At 42.5% G+C, this 16,252-nt stretch overlaps 1 protein-coding gene across 1 annotated transcript in view; it reads left to right on the top strand.

The window, feature by feature from the left end:
- Positions 1-16,252, top strand: part of LOC141088609 (proton channel OTOP1-like) — a 66,011-nt gene that overhangs the window by 9,717 nt on the left and 40,042 nt on the right. The window contains exon 2 of the mRNA XM_073574752.1: positions 9,539-9,675. Within this exon, the coding sequence (XP_073430853.1) occupies positions 9,539-9,675 (137 nt within the window). The remainder of the gene's footprint in view (positions 1-9,538; positions 9,676-16,252) is intronic.

Raw genomic sequence — 16,252 nt, 5'->3', positions numbered from 1 at the left:
TTCCATTAAGGTGTCAGTGTAGCCGGTAATGCTGACACTCCCAACCGGGACGCTTTATCATTCTATGTACAGTTTCAGTCCTGCTCTAGGCCTGTTACCTTACAGTGTTTTAAGATTGTGGGGTTCATGGCTAGACTTCCTCTCCTAGTACCCATCTCTGGAAGGTCACTCTGTCTCTTCGTCACTTTTGCCCCAGATCTCGCTATCCCTTTACTTTGGTCTACTCTCACTTAGGATCACCCCAAAATGTGATACTGCTCACCTTGAACCTTTAGGTCCACTCCAGGCCCTATCTGACTCTATGACAGGAAATTGCCACTTTCCCTGTAACTTATGCCTTCCCATTCTGGGCTTGTCCCAAAATTAATTTTAACTGTCTCTACAAACTACACACATTATCAATATCACCAATACCCTCACAGTTCACATTACATCTCATAACATTTTATAAAAATAAACTTGTTTATTCAAGAGGGAAACATAAGCAGCATGTTCATCTCCTTACAGATAAACAAAAGCACAAACATTGTGATAAGCTACAAGCACTGATTAGACAAAAATGGGTCATTGGTCAGAATTTAGCCCTGAAGCTGATATCCAGCTGAAGGGCAGAAGTCTTGAAAAACAAGGAGCAAAACTGTAAATTTTAGGTTTTTCCATAAACTTCTATTTGTAAATAAAAGTTTAAAAACATGAAATTCCTAAATTGAACTTCAGTAACCATAGAAACATAAAATTTAAAGATCGAAAAAGCAGCAAACTGTGTGAAAACCAAACTATGTGTCAGTCTCAAAACTTTTGACCATGACGGTGCATGCCAACAGTGCACCACGGATGTGATTTTAGAGTAACAAAGGAGCAGTCTGCCTACACGCCGGTCCTGGGAGACCAAATCTGATATGTCCTGATGGAAAGAATCATAAAGCACTAAGTTTCGTGAAAGAATCCTAGGAGGTGGACTGGCCTCAGGGCAAATGGGACCATTATTATGCACACAATGAATAAATCTCTATTTCCACTTACCCCAGTTTTGTTTAGTAACTAAATATAACATTCAGGCAATAGCGGGGGCGGACACACCATTGGTGCAACCTGTGCAGTTGCATAAGGTCACAAGAGGTAAGAAACATAAATGGACTGCAAAGGGCCCATCTACTGTTGCCCAGAGGGCTCACTTCTGTGTCCGTGCCGGGGCATTATGAAGAGTTGAATTTGATACCTAACTTTCAGGGAATGCATTGATTTCTATAGTTTGATGTACCATCTGTTATAAAATCATATATTTTTATTTCACAATGGGTGAAGAGTAAGACGCAGAATAAAACTTTATATTGGAAGCCACTAAATGGATTAGCGTAGACTGCTGCCAAAACAACGAAAACCCCAGTATGTGCAACAAGGCCAGCTCTATTTTTTGCCCCATTATTAAGGCTAGAGTCACGCCACCGATTTTCTCTTATCAGGCCGATTATGCTAATCACACTCTGATCAGAGTTTGACGACAGTGTGATCTGATTTTCTCGGATGTGAAGATTAAAAAAAAAATAATAAAAAATGTCCATCTTCTCCATTCTGTCAGTCCTTGAAAATCGGACTGCACTCGGATGTCATCCCAGTGCGGTCCGACTTTTTTCTCGGACCCATAGCCGTGAATGCCCAAGTGCGATCTGATAGTCGGATGCAAATTGTGCATGGAATTACATCAAAATGATGGATAGCACTCGTCCGATTTTTACGGTCGTGTGCACGAGCCCTAAGTCCCGCTTCATTTTCAGTCTATGACATTTTTATTTTTCGGTTGATGGAGCTGCGTGTGGGCTTGTTATTTTGGGATTCGAGCTGTAGTTTCTATTGGTATCAATTTGGGGTCCATACAGCTTTCTGATCTCTTTTTTTAATCAATTTACCTTTGGAAAGCAAAGTGACCATAAAACAGCAATTCTGGCAGCGATTTATTATGTTTTGTATTCACCGTGTTGGATAACTATTATGATATTTTATTATTTTGGACAGTTATGCATGTGGTGATATCAAGCATGCAATTTTTGAATTTTATTATATATGTGTAAGATTTTACTTACGTTTTGGGAAAAGTGGAATGATATGAACTTTTATCATTTTACTTTTTTATTTACATATATATATATTTTATATTATATATTTTATATTTATATATATAATGAAATATTTATTTTATACTTTGAGAAATATTTTTTTTTCTCGACATTTTTTATTGGATCTACTAGATGACTTGATCGTGCAATCACTTGATTGCTTGTCTAACCTCTTCACAACATATGATGTACATTTCCGTCATATGTTGTGTCCCTGACTTTGATGCCGGAACGCATGCTGAGACTAGAACTTTCCTGGCATATGATGGCTAATTTAATTTTTTTTACAAATTTTTAATTTTTTTTACCACTTAAATAGAAAAAAAACCTACGGTATTTGTTTAGTATCTGCATAATTATACTGACCTGTAGAATCATGCTGCCAGGCCCGTTTTACCATACAGTGAACATGGTACACAAAAAGCCCAAAAAACAATTGTGGAATTGCATTTTTTTAAAAAAATTTCAACGCACTTAAATTTTTTTTCCCCGCATTCCACTGCATCACCTGATAAAATATATGGAGTCCTTCAAAAGTCTAAGTTGTCTCGATAAAAAACAAGCCCTCATACAGCTATGTGGACAGAAAAATAAGTGTTATTATTATTATTTATTATTATAGCGCCATTTATTTCATGGCGCTTTACATGTGAGGAGGGGTGTACATAATACATACAAGTACAGTAATCTTAAACGATACAAGTCACGACTGGTACAGAGAGGACCCTGCCCGCGAGGGCTCACAACCTATGTTATGTCTCTTTGAAAAGGGGGAGGGGGGTAAAACGAAAACCAAAAAAATGAAAATTTAATGAATGGGTTAGTACTAGAGTTGAGCGAATTTTTAAAAATTCGGTTCTGATTACGACAAATATATTGTTTTTGCAATATTCGCTCAACCCAGCCAAATGTCATTGGAGTCAATGGGAGTAGAAATGACCAAATATGTTCAGAATCGATCATCAAACATAAATTACGCACGAATAAGGTACCAATATGACACGAATATTGCAAATTCAGATTTGGCAACCGATTCCGAACATATTTGCTCAACTCTAGTTAATACACTGTAATATTCTAGTGTACAGTGAAATTACCTGTCTCCTGTGAAGCCCAGCCACAGGCTTGGCTTCAAAAGAATGCAAAGATGTCAGATACTGGGGTCTTTAGTCAGTCTCTCGGCGGCTGCCATCACAATGCAGTCGGCACCCCACAGTCATGCCTAATAACGTTGGATGGGGCACCTTCCCTCATTTCCAAACTTTTTTTTTCCGAAATCATATTTATTAAAATTTTACATAGTTAAACAGGTAAACAAATCAATTCTGCAAACAGTGCAGAGTAGATTAATAGGGGGGGAGGAAAGGGTCACCATGCTCCTACATCAACAAGCGCGGTAGCTATCAACCGGAAAAAATAACGAGGGGGGGGAAATAGGCACACCTAGGTATACAACTATAAATTACTTAGATCAAAGGTCTTAAAAGAAAATGACCTGCTATAGTGCAGGTTCCTGAATATCAAAGTGGCAAATAAGCTAGACATATAGCAGGGTTCATCGCGGGAATACATTATCAGGCCCTGAGTCGAAGTAGCGCAAGCATCCTCACAGTGGGTTGAAGGAGAGCCGGCTGCCAAGCCACGGTTCCCAAATCTGGGACTTTTTCTTTTTAGATGATGCAGATAATACCAGAGCCCTTTCGTATTGGCAATGAAGGTTCATCCTGTCAATCACAAATTGTATGGTCAGTGTGCTGGTCACTCTCCATTTGGATGCCACTGCCAGTCTAGCGGCTATAAACAAATGTGAGAACACTCCTCTCAACACATGCGGGATCACATCTAAACCGATATGCAATAGAACCATACTGGGTTGTAGGGCCATCCGAATCCCAGTTACCTCAGCTATCACGTCCTCTAGGCTAGCCCAAAAATTTAGTAATTTCGGGCACGACCACCACATGTGGCTAAGTGTCCTCAACATACCGCAGCCTCTCCAGCACAACAAAGAGCACTGAGGGCCAAAGTGAGCAACTTTAACTGGGTAATAATACCAGCGCAAGTGGACTTTTTTCAATTGTTCCAGATGGTTTAAACATGAGGAAACTCTCTGAACCTCTAACACCGCCTCCCGCCACCCATCAGGCGCTAGGGTGACCTGCAGGTCATCCTCCCATTGTCTCATGAATTGCAGTTTAGCCTCTGGGTCAGGATCATTCAAGGCTCTATACAAAATAGATACATTGCGAGTACTAGGTCCGGGCACCAGGAAGAGGCCATTTACTGTATGGTCTAGGTAGGTATTAAAGAAGTACGACGGTTGTGTAGTATGTATAAGATGTCTTAGTTGTAAAAACTGATAAAATCTATGTTGAATATCTGGGTGATTTGCAACTAGGCGGTCAATCGGCTTAATCGCTGTGCTGTCACACAGCTGATGAAGTGATTATACACCAGCCAGTACCCATGGCTGTAAATCTATATAAGGGATATGTAATTCTAGCGCCTTCAGTGACACTTCAGTTAACGGGATTTTAATAAGGGTCGGGACGTCTGTCTCCAAAAATGCAGTGCAGTAGACATGGTCGGTAGAGGGAGGTTACAAGGCCACGGCCCAAAGGCTTCAACCTCTAGCATGAATCGGGTGGAGCCTCTAGTCGCATAGAAATTTTCAATTTGCAACCATCTATGATCCTTGTCCAGCTGCCACCAATCCCGGAGCCCGCTACCACTGAGGCCTTATAGTACGCCATCAAATTTGGCAATCCCATTCCCCCCCAGATCATAAGGGTAATACAAAAGGGACTTGGCCACTTGAGGAGTTTTGTGGGCCTATTTCCAAACTTTTAAATGCCATTGTCACAGTTATCAGTATCTCCTAAGGATGCTTTCACATTGCATTCGTGGGTCATGTTAGTAACATAGTTAGTAAGGCCGAAAAAAGACATTAGTCCATCCAGTTCAGCCTATAAAATTCTGTCAGAATAAATCCCCAGATCGACGTCCTTCTAAAGAACCTAACAATAACTGTAAGATGCAATATTATTATGTTCCAGGAAGACATCCAGGCCTCTCTTGAACCCTTCGACTGAGTTCGCCATCACCACCTCCTCAGGCAGGGAATTCCAGATTCTCACTGCCCTAACAGTAAAGAATCCTCTTCTATGTTGGTGGAAAAACCTTTTCTCCTCCAGACGCAGAGAATGCCCCCTTGTGACCGTCACCTTCTTTGGTATAAACAGATCCTCGGAGAGATATTTGTATTGTCCCCTTATATACTTATACATGGTTATTAGATCGCCCCTCAGTCATCTTTTTTCTAGACTAAATAATCCTAATTTTGCTAATCTCTCTGGGTATTGTAGTTCCCCCATCCCCTTTATTAATTTTGTTGCCCTCCTCTGTACCCGCTCTAGTTCCATTACATCCTTCCTGAGCACCGGTGCTCAAAACTGTACACAGTACTCCATGTGCGGTCTAACAAGAGATTTGTACAGAGGCAGTATAATGCTCTCATCATGTGTATCCAGACCTTTTTTAATGCACCCCATGATCCTGTTTGCCTTGGCAGCCGCTGCCTGGCACTGGCTGCTCCAGGTAAGTTCATCATTAACTAGGATCCCCAAGTCCTTCTCCATGTCAGATTTACCCAGTGATTTACCGTTCAGTGTGTAATGGTGATATTGATTCCTTCTTCCCATGTGTATAACCCATGTGTATAACCTTACATTTATCATTGTTGAGGCATATGGCCAAACTCCCCGCGAAACAGGGTTTTGACGTATATGCCAACGGAGCCATAGACTGTAACGATGCAGACAGAGTGAACTTGCACTCTGGCGTGCATCATTTTTAGGGGAGTACGCTTGTAGGAGGCGGACAATCAGATGTATGTTAACTGCGTCTGCCTCCAGTAGGCGTACACTCCCGAAATTGGTGCACGTCAGAATGCACGCTCACTCTGCTGACACCATTACAGTCTATGGCCCCGTCGGCGCATATGTCCGAATCCCGTTTTGTGTGGTGGATTGGACTTATGCCCCGACGGAAACCACGAGCGCAATATGAAAGCATCCTAAGAGTATGGCCTCATTCACATGAGGTATGACACCAAGCGGAGGCCAATTTGGTGTCCATATGGGAGTCTATGGATCCATTTGACATCGCAATAAATGGAGATAATAAATGGAGATCTCCAATGACATGGTTGTGCTGTGTCACTTCCTTTATCACATTGTAAATTGCCCTTTGCGTGACATTGGCAGATTGTTAGTGAAATAGGTCACGACCTTGTTGGTATCTATGTCAATAAATCTCTTGAAAATTCCCCAAGGTTAAAGATAAGTTTGGCAAAATTGCATCTCAAGAGGCAAAAGGTTAAAACCAAGCCTAATGAATGCACAATGGCCCTCGTCAATAAAAGCGGCTCTGAGGAATAATGGCAGCGTTTCAGCCAATCAAATTGCATCATTTATCTTCCCAGAGCGTTTTTCTAAAATGAAAGACGAGATCTGATTGGTTGTTATAGGCAACCATTGTTATGCATGAGGCCTAAAATCATCTTTTTCTTTAAAATGACAGTGAAAAATCTGATCATTGTGATAAATCTATTGTCATTAGTTGACAACATATATCTGTGATTGGGTTATACTTATTTTACGTTCTGACTTTGTGGGTGTAGATGTAAATGTCGAAACTGCCTAGCCTAATGACAAAGGCGCTGGTGCCAATATCTCATCACTATAGAAACAAGGATAGTCCTAGGTTTATGCAAGACATTCACCATTATTTCTGGGCCACAGAAACCTCCTGCTGTGTCGCCAATGCGGCCATCATGACCTTATAAACAACAATGCAAACAGGAAGCCCCTAAGGAAAATGTTACTAGACTGCCCCTTATAGATAACAGTGCCATTGGTCAAAGTGTTAGTAGACTGCCCCTTATAAAGAAGACTGACAGCAGAATGTCTCTGGTAGAAATGTCCGTAGAGTCCCCTCTATACACAATACTGCCAATAGAACCCCCATGATAAAAATGTCAATAAAGTGACCCCTTAATAAATAGTGGCAGCAGAGTACCCCTACAGACGTACATGGTGGAAACTGACAGCTGCATTTTATGGGAGACTTCTCTGATCTGCAGAAAGGATTTGTTTTCAATTTAAGAAGTATCTGGGAGAGTGCACTCATGCACAGTATGATGACCCCACAATGACCTCCCACACATTATGATGACCTTGACATTGATCTCCACAGTATGATGCCCCCAAAGTGACCCCCCGCACAGTATGATGACCCCACAATGACCTCCCACACATTATGATGACCTTGACAGTGATCTCCACAGTCTGATGCCCCCAAAGTGATCGCCTACACAGTATGATGCCCACATGATATCTCAATACAATATTATGTCTCTACAGTGACCTCTCCAGAATGTTACACCCACAGCTCCCCAAACAGTATAATTTCCCCAGAGTTTCCCATACAACATGATACCCCAACAGCCTGCCACACAGTATGATATCCCTACAGCCCCCCCACATGGCATGATGGCCCTAAAGCCCTCTCCATGCAGTATGATTCTCCGCATCCCCTCTCCAACAGTATGATGACTCCCATAGCCCTTCCTCCCACAGTATGATGGCCCCTAAAGTTAATCAGACAAACTAAATAAATGAATACAAATGACTTGCCTACCTCCAACCCTGTGACTCACTGCTCTGGTCTGTTTTGTGTGTGAACTGCGGCTCAATGTAGCAGGTGTGATCAAGTGATCTCATCTTTCAGCACCGGGCTCCCACAACTCATGGGAGCCATGGCGGCCTTGTGGTCTGCCACTATTAGTGGTACACTACGGATTAAAGAGGTTTTCTAACCATTGTAGCATGTCACCAATCCCCCTTGTTTACTTTGTGTTCCTTTTTTTAATTTAGCTCCCCTTCAGCCCCTTGCAGCCAAGCTAAATTTTCCAGGAAGCAGTACTCTCTGGCTATTTTACCATAGTTGTGTCTGTCCTACAGCTTCCTCACTACCATCATGAGTGTCTGTCCACTTCACTTACTGAGCACCATCTTGAGACTTCCATAGAGTTAGTTTCAAGATGGATAAATTGCTGCCTACATTTTTTCATTCTTAAAATCACCTTAGTTAACGTCGGATGTGCTATAGTGAGACTCTCCTGCAGTCATGTTGCTTTTGCTAACGCTGGCACCACACAGGCTCAGTATAGTGTAGGTGAGTAGTGATGAGCGAGTATGCTCATTACTCAAGTTTTCCGAGCATGCTCGGGTGTTCTCCAACTATTTTGGGCGTGCTCGGAGATTTAGTTTCTGTTGCCGTAGCTGCATGATTTGCGACTGCTAGACAGCCTGAATACATGTGTGGATTTCCTAACAAGCAGGCAATCCCCACATTTATTCAGGCTGTCCAGCAGCCACAAATCATGCAGCTACGGCAACAGAAACTAAATCTCCGAGCACATGCAAATACTCGGAGACCTCCCGAGCATGCTCGGGGAAAACCCAAGCAATGAGCATACTCGCTCATCACTATAGGTGAGTCATGAGTCATATAATGGATATTTACTATAATATAATTTAGAACTTTTGAACACCTTACACGTTTCCCTGTGACCAAAGTGCTAGTTGATATTCTTCTCCGAGGTGTATGCAGGTACAGACTGGGGCTGAAATTCAGCCCTGACATTTGAAATATCACAGGCCCATGCTGTCCCCGTCTCCAAGCACCATATTACTATTATTACCCTGGCTGGAGGAAAGCAAGATTTACTACAAGATCAATACTTCTAATGATACCTGTGACCTGCTGGGGTTTGTGATGGAGTCACTGACTTTTTGCTTGTCACAACTCTTAACAGTATGGGTGTCTTGAGAACGCCGATTCTGTTAACAATGCAGCAGACAAGGCAGCCCATGACCAGACAGGCCCTTCAGGCATTTGCCAGAATTGCCAGATGGCCAGTCACTCACAACTTGCTGAGGTTCAGTGGCCATGCCTCCCTTGACATCGTGTGCACAGATTGTGCTCTGAGAGCTGCTGGCTGAGCCCACCTCTTGTATGCAGGGCTGTACTTGACTGATAGGCCACCTTCCATTCAAAGCACATACGCAAAAACTCTGTACTCTGTGCTTTGAACAGCCTACAGCAGCAAGTAGGGGGCAGGAGGGCAACTGACCACACTTTACAACTTAGGAACAGATCAGAATTTTAACAGAAAATAAATTATGACGTTTCTTCATTTCACAAAGGATTTGCATCTGTCTTAATAATCGGCGTTCCCGGAAAACCCCTTTAAATTGAATTGGTGACCTACTGTTGATAAAACTGTAGAATTGATGTTTTCTGTGGAATGTTTCTCCACTAACACCTGTGCTATCATTATCTTTGGATTCCGTGTCTAGGTGGCGTAGGTCTGTTTGCAGTAACCACAATAGCGATGCACGCTCTGAAGCTCGGCTACTTTGTTGGATACATAGAATGCATGTCGATAATTGAAGGAATATACCCGGTCACTCACATTATTCACACAGTTTTCCAGGTACAAAGAGAAATCACTGTTTTTTACTTGGTCTGTTAAGTCATGTCCATAAACTGATGCTCCAATGAGTGATAAAAGTATAACAACTATTCTGTTCATAGGCAAATTCCAATTCTATCAATTTTATTTATTTTTGTACTTATGGTAAATTGTTGATTTTTACTAGACGAAAAAACAAAGAGTCAAATCTATACATATATAGTTTTTGCAGATTACCAACGCTGCAATGTTTGCAGAATTTACTTTTATCCCACAATGTCACCTATGCGGTAATGAATGAGGCAGGATTTTTTCAGAATTTACTTTTATCCCACAATGTCACCTATGCGCTAATGAATGAGGCAGGATTAGTTCACCAGAGCTTCTCTTACCCCAGACTTGGATGCTCTGATCGTACCTTCTAATCGTACCTCCATGGGCATGATTCACTACAATTCCCATTATGGCAGGATCGGTATGCGTGCTGTCAATCACACCCAGGGAGGCATGATTAGAGGAGCTGAGACAGGAGTAATCGCTGGAAGAGATGTCTCACTGGACTAGTTCTGCCTCATTGGCTTATGCAACACTACAGGATAAATGTTCATTCTTCAGACATTACTGAATTAGTATGCACATAAAATGCGTTATGTTAAAAAAACAAAATCTGTATCCTTAACTCTGTAAAAACAGTTTGGGACAATCTGTGAACGTGACAGTTTCCTTTAAACACACAATCAGCCTCTACGTATCACTGTACACAGCTAACTGCAGAGTGAGTTACCAGTGAATTCGACAGCTAGCTGGTCCGGCAGAGCCTGTATCCCTACCTTTCTTCCTTTGCCCTTGCTGATTATGACCTTGCTATGGTCATACATCAGTTGAAAAGAATTTCAAAGTGAACCTGTCACCAGAGAAAAACACTATTAACCCATATGGGATTAATCTGCAGGTTAGTAGCTTGGCAGCCCCAAAACGTCTTTCTCTCATCCGAGAAAATCAGTCCAATTATGCTAATCACATTCTCATCAGACTCAGAGTGTGATCAGAGTGTGATCGGAATTTCTCAGATATGAAGGATGAAAAAAAAAGTGTCTCCATCTTCTCCATTCAGTCTGTCCTGGACAATTGGACTGCACTCGTACGTCATCTGAGTACAATCCGATTTTTGTCATGGACCTATAGACTTGAATGGCCGAGTGCATTCCAAATAGTGGAGGCAAATTGGGCATGCTGCAATTTTTGGTCCGAAGAAATAAATCAGACATGTGCATGGCCTCATTGAATAATATTGGTCCGAGTGTGATCCGAGGTTTTGACGGATTGCACTCAGACCGAAATTACGGTCATCTGCATGAGCCTATTGAGTACTGTTAGAAAATAAGTACCCAGTAAGTGTTATTGATCCCTGTGGTCACATGATTGGTCATGGTCTAGCATAAACCAAGCATAACACTGGAAGTGATAAGTTAATAACTTTGTATATTATTATTATTGATATTATTGTCAATAATTATTTAAATTACTAAAATATTATGCTAAAATGTAATAATATTAATAAATAGAATCTAAAGCTTTTTCTATGCATTTCCTTCAATGTATCAGTTAATAAAAGATAAGAAATGTGTGTTTAAAAGTATAATAAAAAAATGTCAAAAGAATTCGAGGAACTGGAACCTGTCGGGAGCATTATACCAGTATTAATGGTATGGCTATAAAAATACATACTATTTTTTGTACAGCTCTGAAGTGCCAGCAGTGAAAGTGCATGGACACGTCCCTGTGCACTTCCAGCCTTATTTGCATGAACTTGGGACTTCAGATTTGTCCAAAATAGGTATCATTTTGACAAAGGACAATGCAGTCAATGTGTGAAACTTGTTCCCTTGCGAGCGCAGTGGATATTTCTTTTCTGTCTTTCTTCATTTTTGTGCTCTTGTGTTCAACCATTTTTGGTGCCTTTTATACTACTGGATCAATAAAGCAATTCCTTTAAGAAGATGCGAGTGCCGGCTATCGTTTGGACTGTTGCTGTCATTTTTATAGCTGGATGTAAAGAGCCACACCAATAGTTCCAGGAGTAAAATTCTGACAGATTCTCTTTCATCCATGTTTCCTTTACAGAATCTTGTATTCTTCAAACATATAAAGTTCTTCCTTAAAAAAAAGGCTATTCATGCTGCTCAGTTTCCCTCTTTATCTCCATGTCTGCCTTGGGCCACTATATTTGTGAGCGCAGTTTTCCGAGGCCTCCCATAACCATATTACATTTAGTAGCTAATTTTCCCACATCATAGAATAAATGATCTCTATAGATAAACTCAAAGGTTCTTATGATACGTATGCCCGGACAGGGCTGAGATACGGAGTTCTGGATAAGGGGGGGGTTTGGTTCAGTGAAAGTTGCTCACTTGTAATTCCGATCCTTATGTGTGATTATATTTCACTGGAAACACAATTACATTGGCGAGACAATGATTGTACAGATTTCAATACCTTTTCTGTCTATAGACTCAGAGCTTTCCTTCTGTAAGGAGGAGATTCATGGAATAATAGAGAAAAGGGAAGCTGCTGTAATACTAAACTTTTGAATAGGAAAGACTAAAGTTGGACAAAGGACTTTTAAGTGCAATACCGACATCGATGCTGACATCACACTATACCTCAAAAGGAAACACCTTTCTATCATTAGATTTCATTTTTATTCATGTTACAGAAGATGTCTGGTTAAACCAAGATAGATGATAACTTGTTGATCGGTGGGTGTCCGACCGCTGGGACCTACGTCAGTTGGCAGAACGGGGAACTTTTATCCATGTTAGAATGGATCACTAGAGCACATGTTCAACCGCTGCTACATTATTTCCCTATGGGGCTGAGGAGTGATGCGCTCAGCTTTTTCCAGTAGCCCCTTACAGAAAGAATGGAATGGTGGTTGTGCCATGTGTCCAGTCTGCCACATTGTAATGTGGATAAAAGCCCTCCGTTGAGGATAATGTGGGTCCCATTGGTGGGATGCCCACAGATCAGCAAGTTATCACGTATCCTGAACAGGTAGGTGATAAGTCATTTTCATCGAAAAGCTCCTTTAAGCGTTAAAGAGTAACCATCATTTTATTTGTTTTTTCCATAAATCAGTAGTACAAATGAAAATAAGAAACTATGCAATGTGGTTTATTTGAGAAATCTACTTCTTTCTCCGTTTGTGCTGATCACTGATTTCATTGCTTCTCGTGTTTCCATTTTCACATAGAAACACGAGAAGCAATGGAAGGAAACTGGAAGGGAGAAGATACAGATTTGATATTAGAAAAAACTGTTTGACTGTGAGAGTGATCAATGAGTGGAGCAGGCTGCTGCGAGAGGTGGTGCATTCTCCTGCAATGGAAGTCTTCAAACAGAGGCTGGACAGACATCTGTCTGAGATGGTTTAGTGAAATCTGCATTAAGCAGAGGGTTGGAAATGATGTCAGCGGAGGTCCCTTCCAATTCTAACATTCTAATCAGATTTGCAGACGATGTAAAGCTAGTAGGGATAGCTAACACTAGAGAAGACAGAAAAAATGATTCAGAAGGATCTAGATAAGCTTGAACAATGGACAGTGACTAATAGAATAATATTTAACCAGGAGAAATGCAAGATTCTACATCTGGGCAAGAAAAAAAAAAATTACATGCATAGAATGGGAGGAATAGAACTAAGCAACAGCATGTGTGAAAAAGACTTGGGTATACTAATAGATCACAGACTGCACATGAGTCAACAGTGTGATGCAGTAGCAAAAAAAGGAAACAGCAAAAAAGCAGAGAGGTTTACCTGTCCAGGCCTCCAGACAAATGCACTGGACCCATAAAATTAAAATGGCAACACAGGTGCAAGAATACCGATGGAACAACCGCTCACAGCCTATCAATACATGGAGGGGGCAGTTGACTGGTATATTAATGCACAATAAAAAACTTGTATGCAGCGCTGTTCACACTCTGGCAATGCACAGCATCCAGATTAACAGCCTAGTAGTGACACCCTTCTATTAGATCAGGCGGGCTGCCCAGCGCTATTCAAAATGCCGGTCCGGGGACGGCGCATGCACAGCTACAGATCTCGTCCCGAGATCTCGGGGGACGAGATCTCGTTGCCGAGATTTGAATCTCGTCCCCCGAGATCTCGGGACGAGATCTGATCCCGCGCATGCGCCGTCCCTGGACCGTCGGCCATCTTTCCGGCGTCCATGCTCCCGGAGGCCACCGCAACATGGCGGCGTCCAGCAAGGGAAGTGTGGAGGCCTCCGGGCTGCGAAGAAAATGCCGGCGGACCCACCGCCCCTGCACCGGAGCACAGCCTGCTGCCACCACCGCACCGCAGAGCGCCGCCCGCTGCCACCACCGCAGAGCCCACCTGCCCCAGCCCAGCTTCCCCTGCCTCAGCACTGCTGCCCCTGCCCCAGCACAGCTGCCCCTGCCTCAGCACTGCTGCCCCTGCCCCAGCACAGCTGCCCCTGCCCCAGCACAGCTGCCCCTGCCTCAGCACTGCTGCCCTTGCCCCAGCACAGCTGCCCCTACCGCAGCGCAGCTGCCCCAGCACAGAGCCGCCACCGCACGAGCCTGGACCACTGAATGACCCCTGTGACTACTTCTCCACCTGTGCCGGATCCCTTCCCAGGTAAGCTGAATTCGGACTGTAAGACAGACCCCCATTTGACACATTATTTTTTTTCCCTATTTTCCTACTGAAAATTGGGGTGCGTCTTATGGTCCGGTGCGTCTTATAGTTCGAAAAATACGGTAAGTCCTCTTTTTGTGCTATTTCAGTAGCAAAAAAGGGAAACACATTTCTGTGATGTATTAAGAGAAGCATAGAGTCTAGATCACGTGAAGTAATAATCCCCCTCTACTAGGGGCTCATCTGGAATACTGTGCCCAGTTCTGGGCACTGCATTTAAAAAAAATTGAAAACTGGAGCAAGTTCAGAGAAGAACTACCAGGATGGTGAGCGGACTGTAAATTATGTGTTACGAGGAATGTTTAAAGGATTTGGGAATGTTTAGCTTGCAATATGGAAGAGGCCAGGAGCCATTTGGTGAGCAGCATTTCTTGCTACATGTTCACAGACTTACCAGAGGAAAAGCCAAACTTCACATGCCACAAATGCAAGCTTGGGTCCCTGTTTGAGGGAAAAGTTGCAAAATCTCGAAGAGAGGTTAACTACATTGAAGATCATTAAGGAAGGTGAAGAGTTCTTAGACAGAGCAGAATTATCTCTTCATGTTACAGAAAGAGAAGAAATTCGAAGTGCACCTGAAGAAACAGAGGAATGGAAACATGTGACCCAGAGAAGCAGGAGGATCGGGAGGCAGTCAGCACCCATACTGCTAAGGAACCAGTACCAGGCTCTCACGCAGGAGAACGATGAAGAAATACATCAGGATAAGACTTTGCCAACAAACAGCAACCTTGTACGCCTTCAGAGTCCTCCTGGATGGAGAAAGAAAAATGTTGTGAAGAAGAAACGGAGAGTGGTGGTTATGGGGGATTCCCTGTTGAGAGGAACAGAGGCCGCTATCTGCAGACCAGATATAACCTCAAGAGAAATGTGCTGTCTTCCAGGTGCAAAAATAAAAGATGTGTCTGACAGGATATCAGGACTCTTCAGACCTACAGATGACTACCCATTCCTGCTACTACATGTGGGGACAAATGGCACCGCAAGAAACGACCTGGAAACCATCTGCAGTGACTTTGAAAACTTAGGTAAGAAAGTGAAAGAACTGGGAGCGCAGGTGGTCTTCTCTTCCATCCTCCCAGTGGATGGCCATGGAACAAGGAGGTGGAATAAGATTCTGCAGGTGAACAACTGGCTACGTCGATGGTGCCGTCAGCAAGGATTTGGATTTATGGATCACGGAGTGAATTACCTATACGATGGACTACTTGCTAGAGATGGGGTGCACCTTACGAAGACTGGAAAGCATGTATTTGGAAGTCGCCTTGCTACACTTGTAAGGAGAGCTTTAAACTAGAACAACATGGGAAGGGAAGCAAAAGACCAGAAAAAGCCATACACCTGACAAATGCTATTGAGAACTCTGCTATTAGAAGTGGAAAGGAAGAACAAAGACGAAAGAATCTAATTAATACAAATATTGGAGAAAGAGAAACCAATCACAAACTAAAATGTTTCTATACTAATGCACAAAGCATGGGCAACAAACAAGGAGAATTGGAACTACTAACACAGGAAAAGAAATATGATGTCTTTGGAATCACTGAAACTTGGTGGGACAATACACATGATTGGAATACAAGACTAGAAGGATACAACTTATTTGCAAGAAACAGACTTGATAAACGAGGAGGAGGTGTCGCATTGTATGATAGAAACGCGTATATCTGCACAGAGATTGAAGCTTCAGAGACTGTCCATTGACTCTGTCCCACTAAGCCAGGGGAGGTTGACCCAAGTCATGGATGATATACATCTGCGTATAGGGACTCAACATGAAGAGTCCCTGTCATGCTACGTCTTTGGGGGAGAATGCCATCACATATCATTTTAGGCCTCCCTTGGTTGAAAAGACACAACCCGGTCATAGATTGG

This window comes from Dendrobates tinctorius, unplaced genomic scaffold (genome assembly GCF_039654945.1).
Source record: "Dendrobates tinctorius isolate UK_male_01 unplaced genomic scaffold, ASM3965494v1 ptg000039l, whole genome shotgun sequence".
NCBI lineage: Eukaryota > Metazoa > Chordata > Amphibia > Anura > Dendrobatidae > Dendrobates > Dendrobates tinctorius.
Note: the sequence above shows the minus strand (reverse complement) of the source record. Positions and strands in the feature narration are given on the sequence as shown.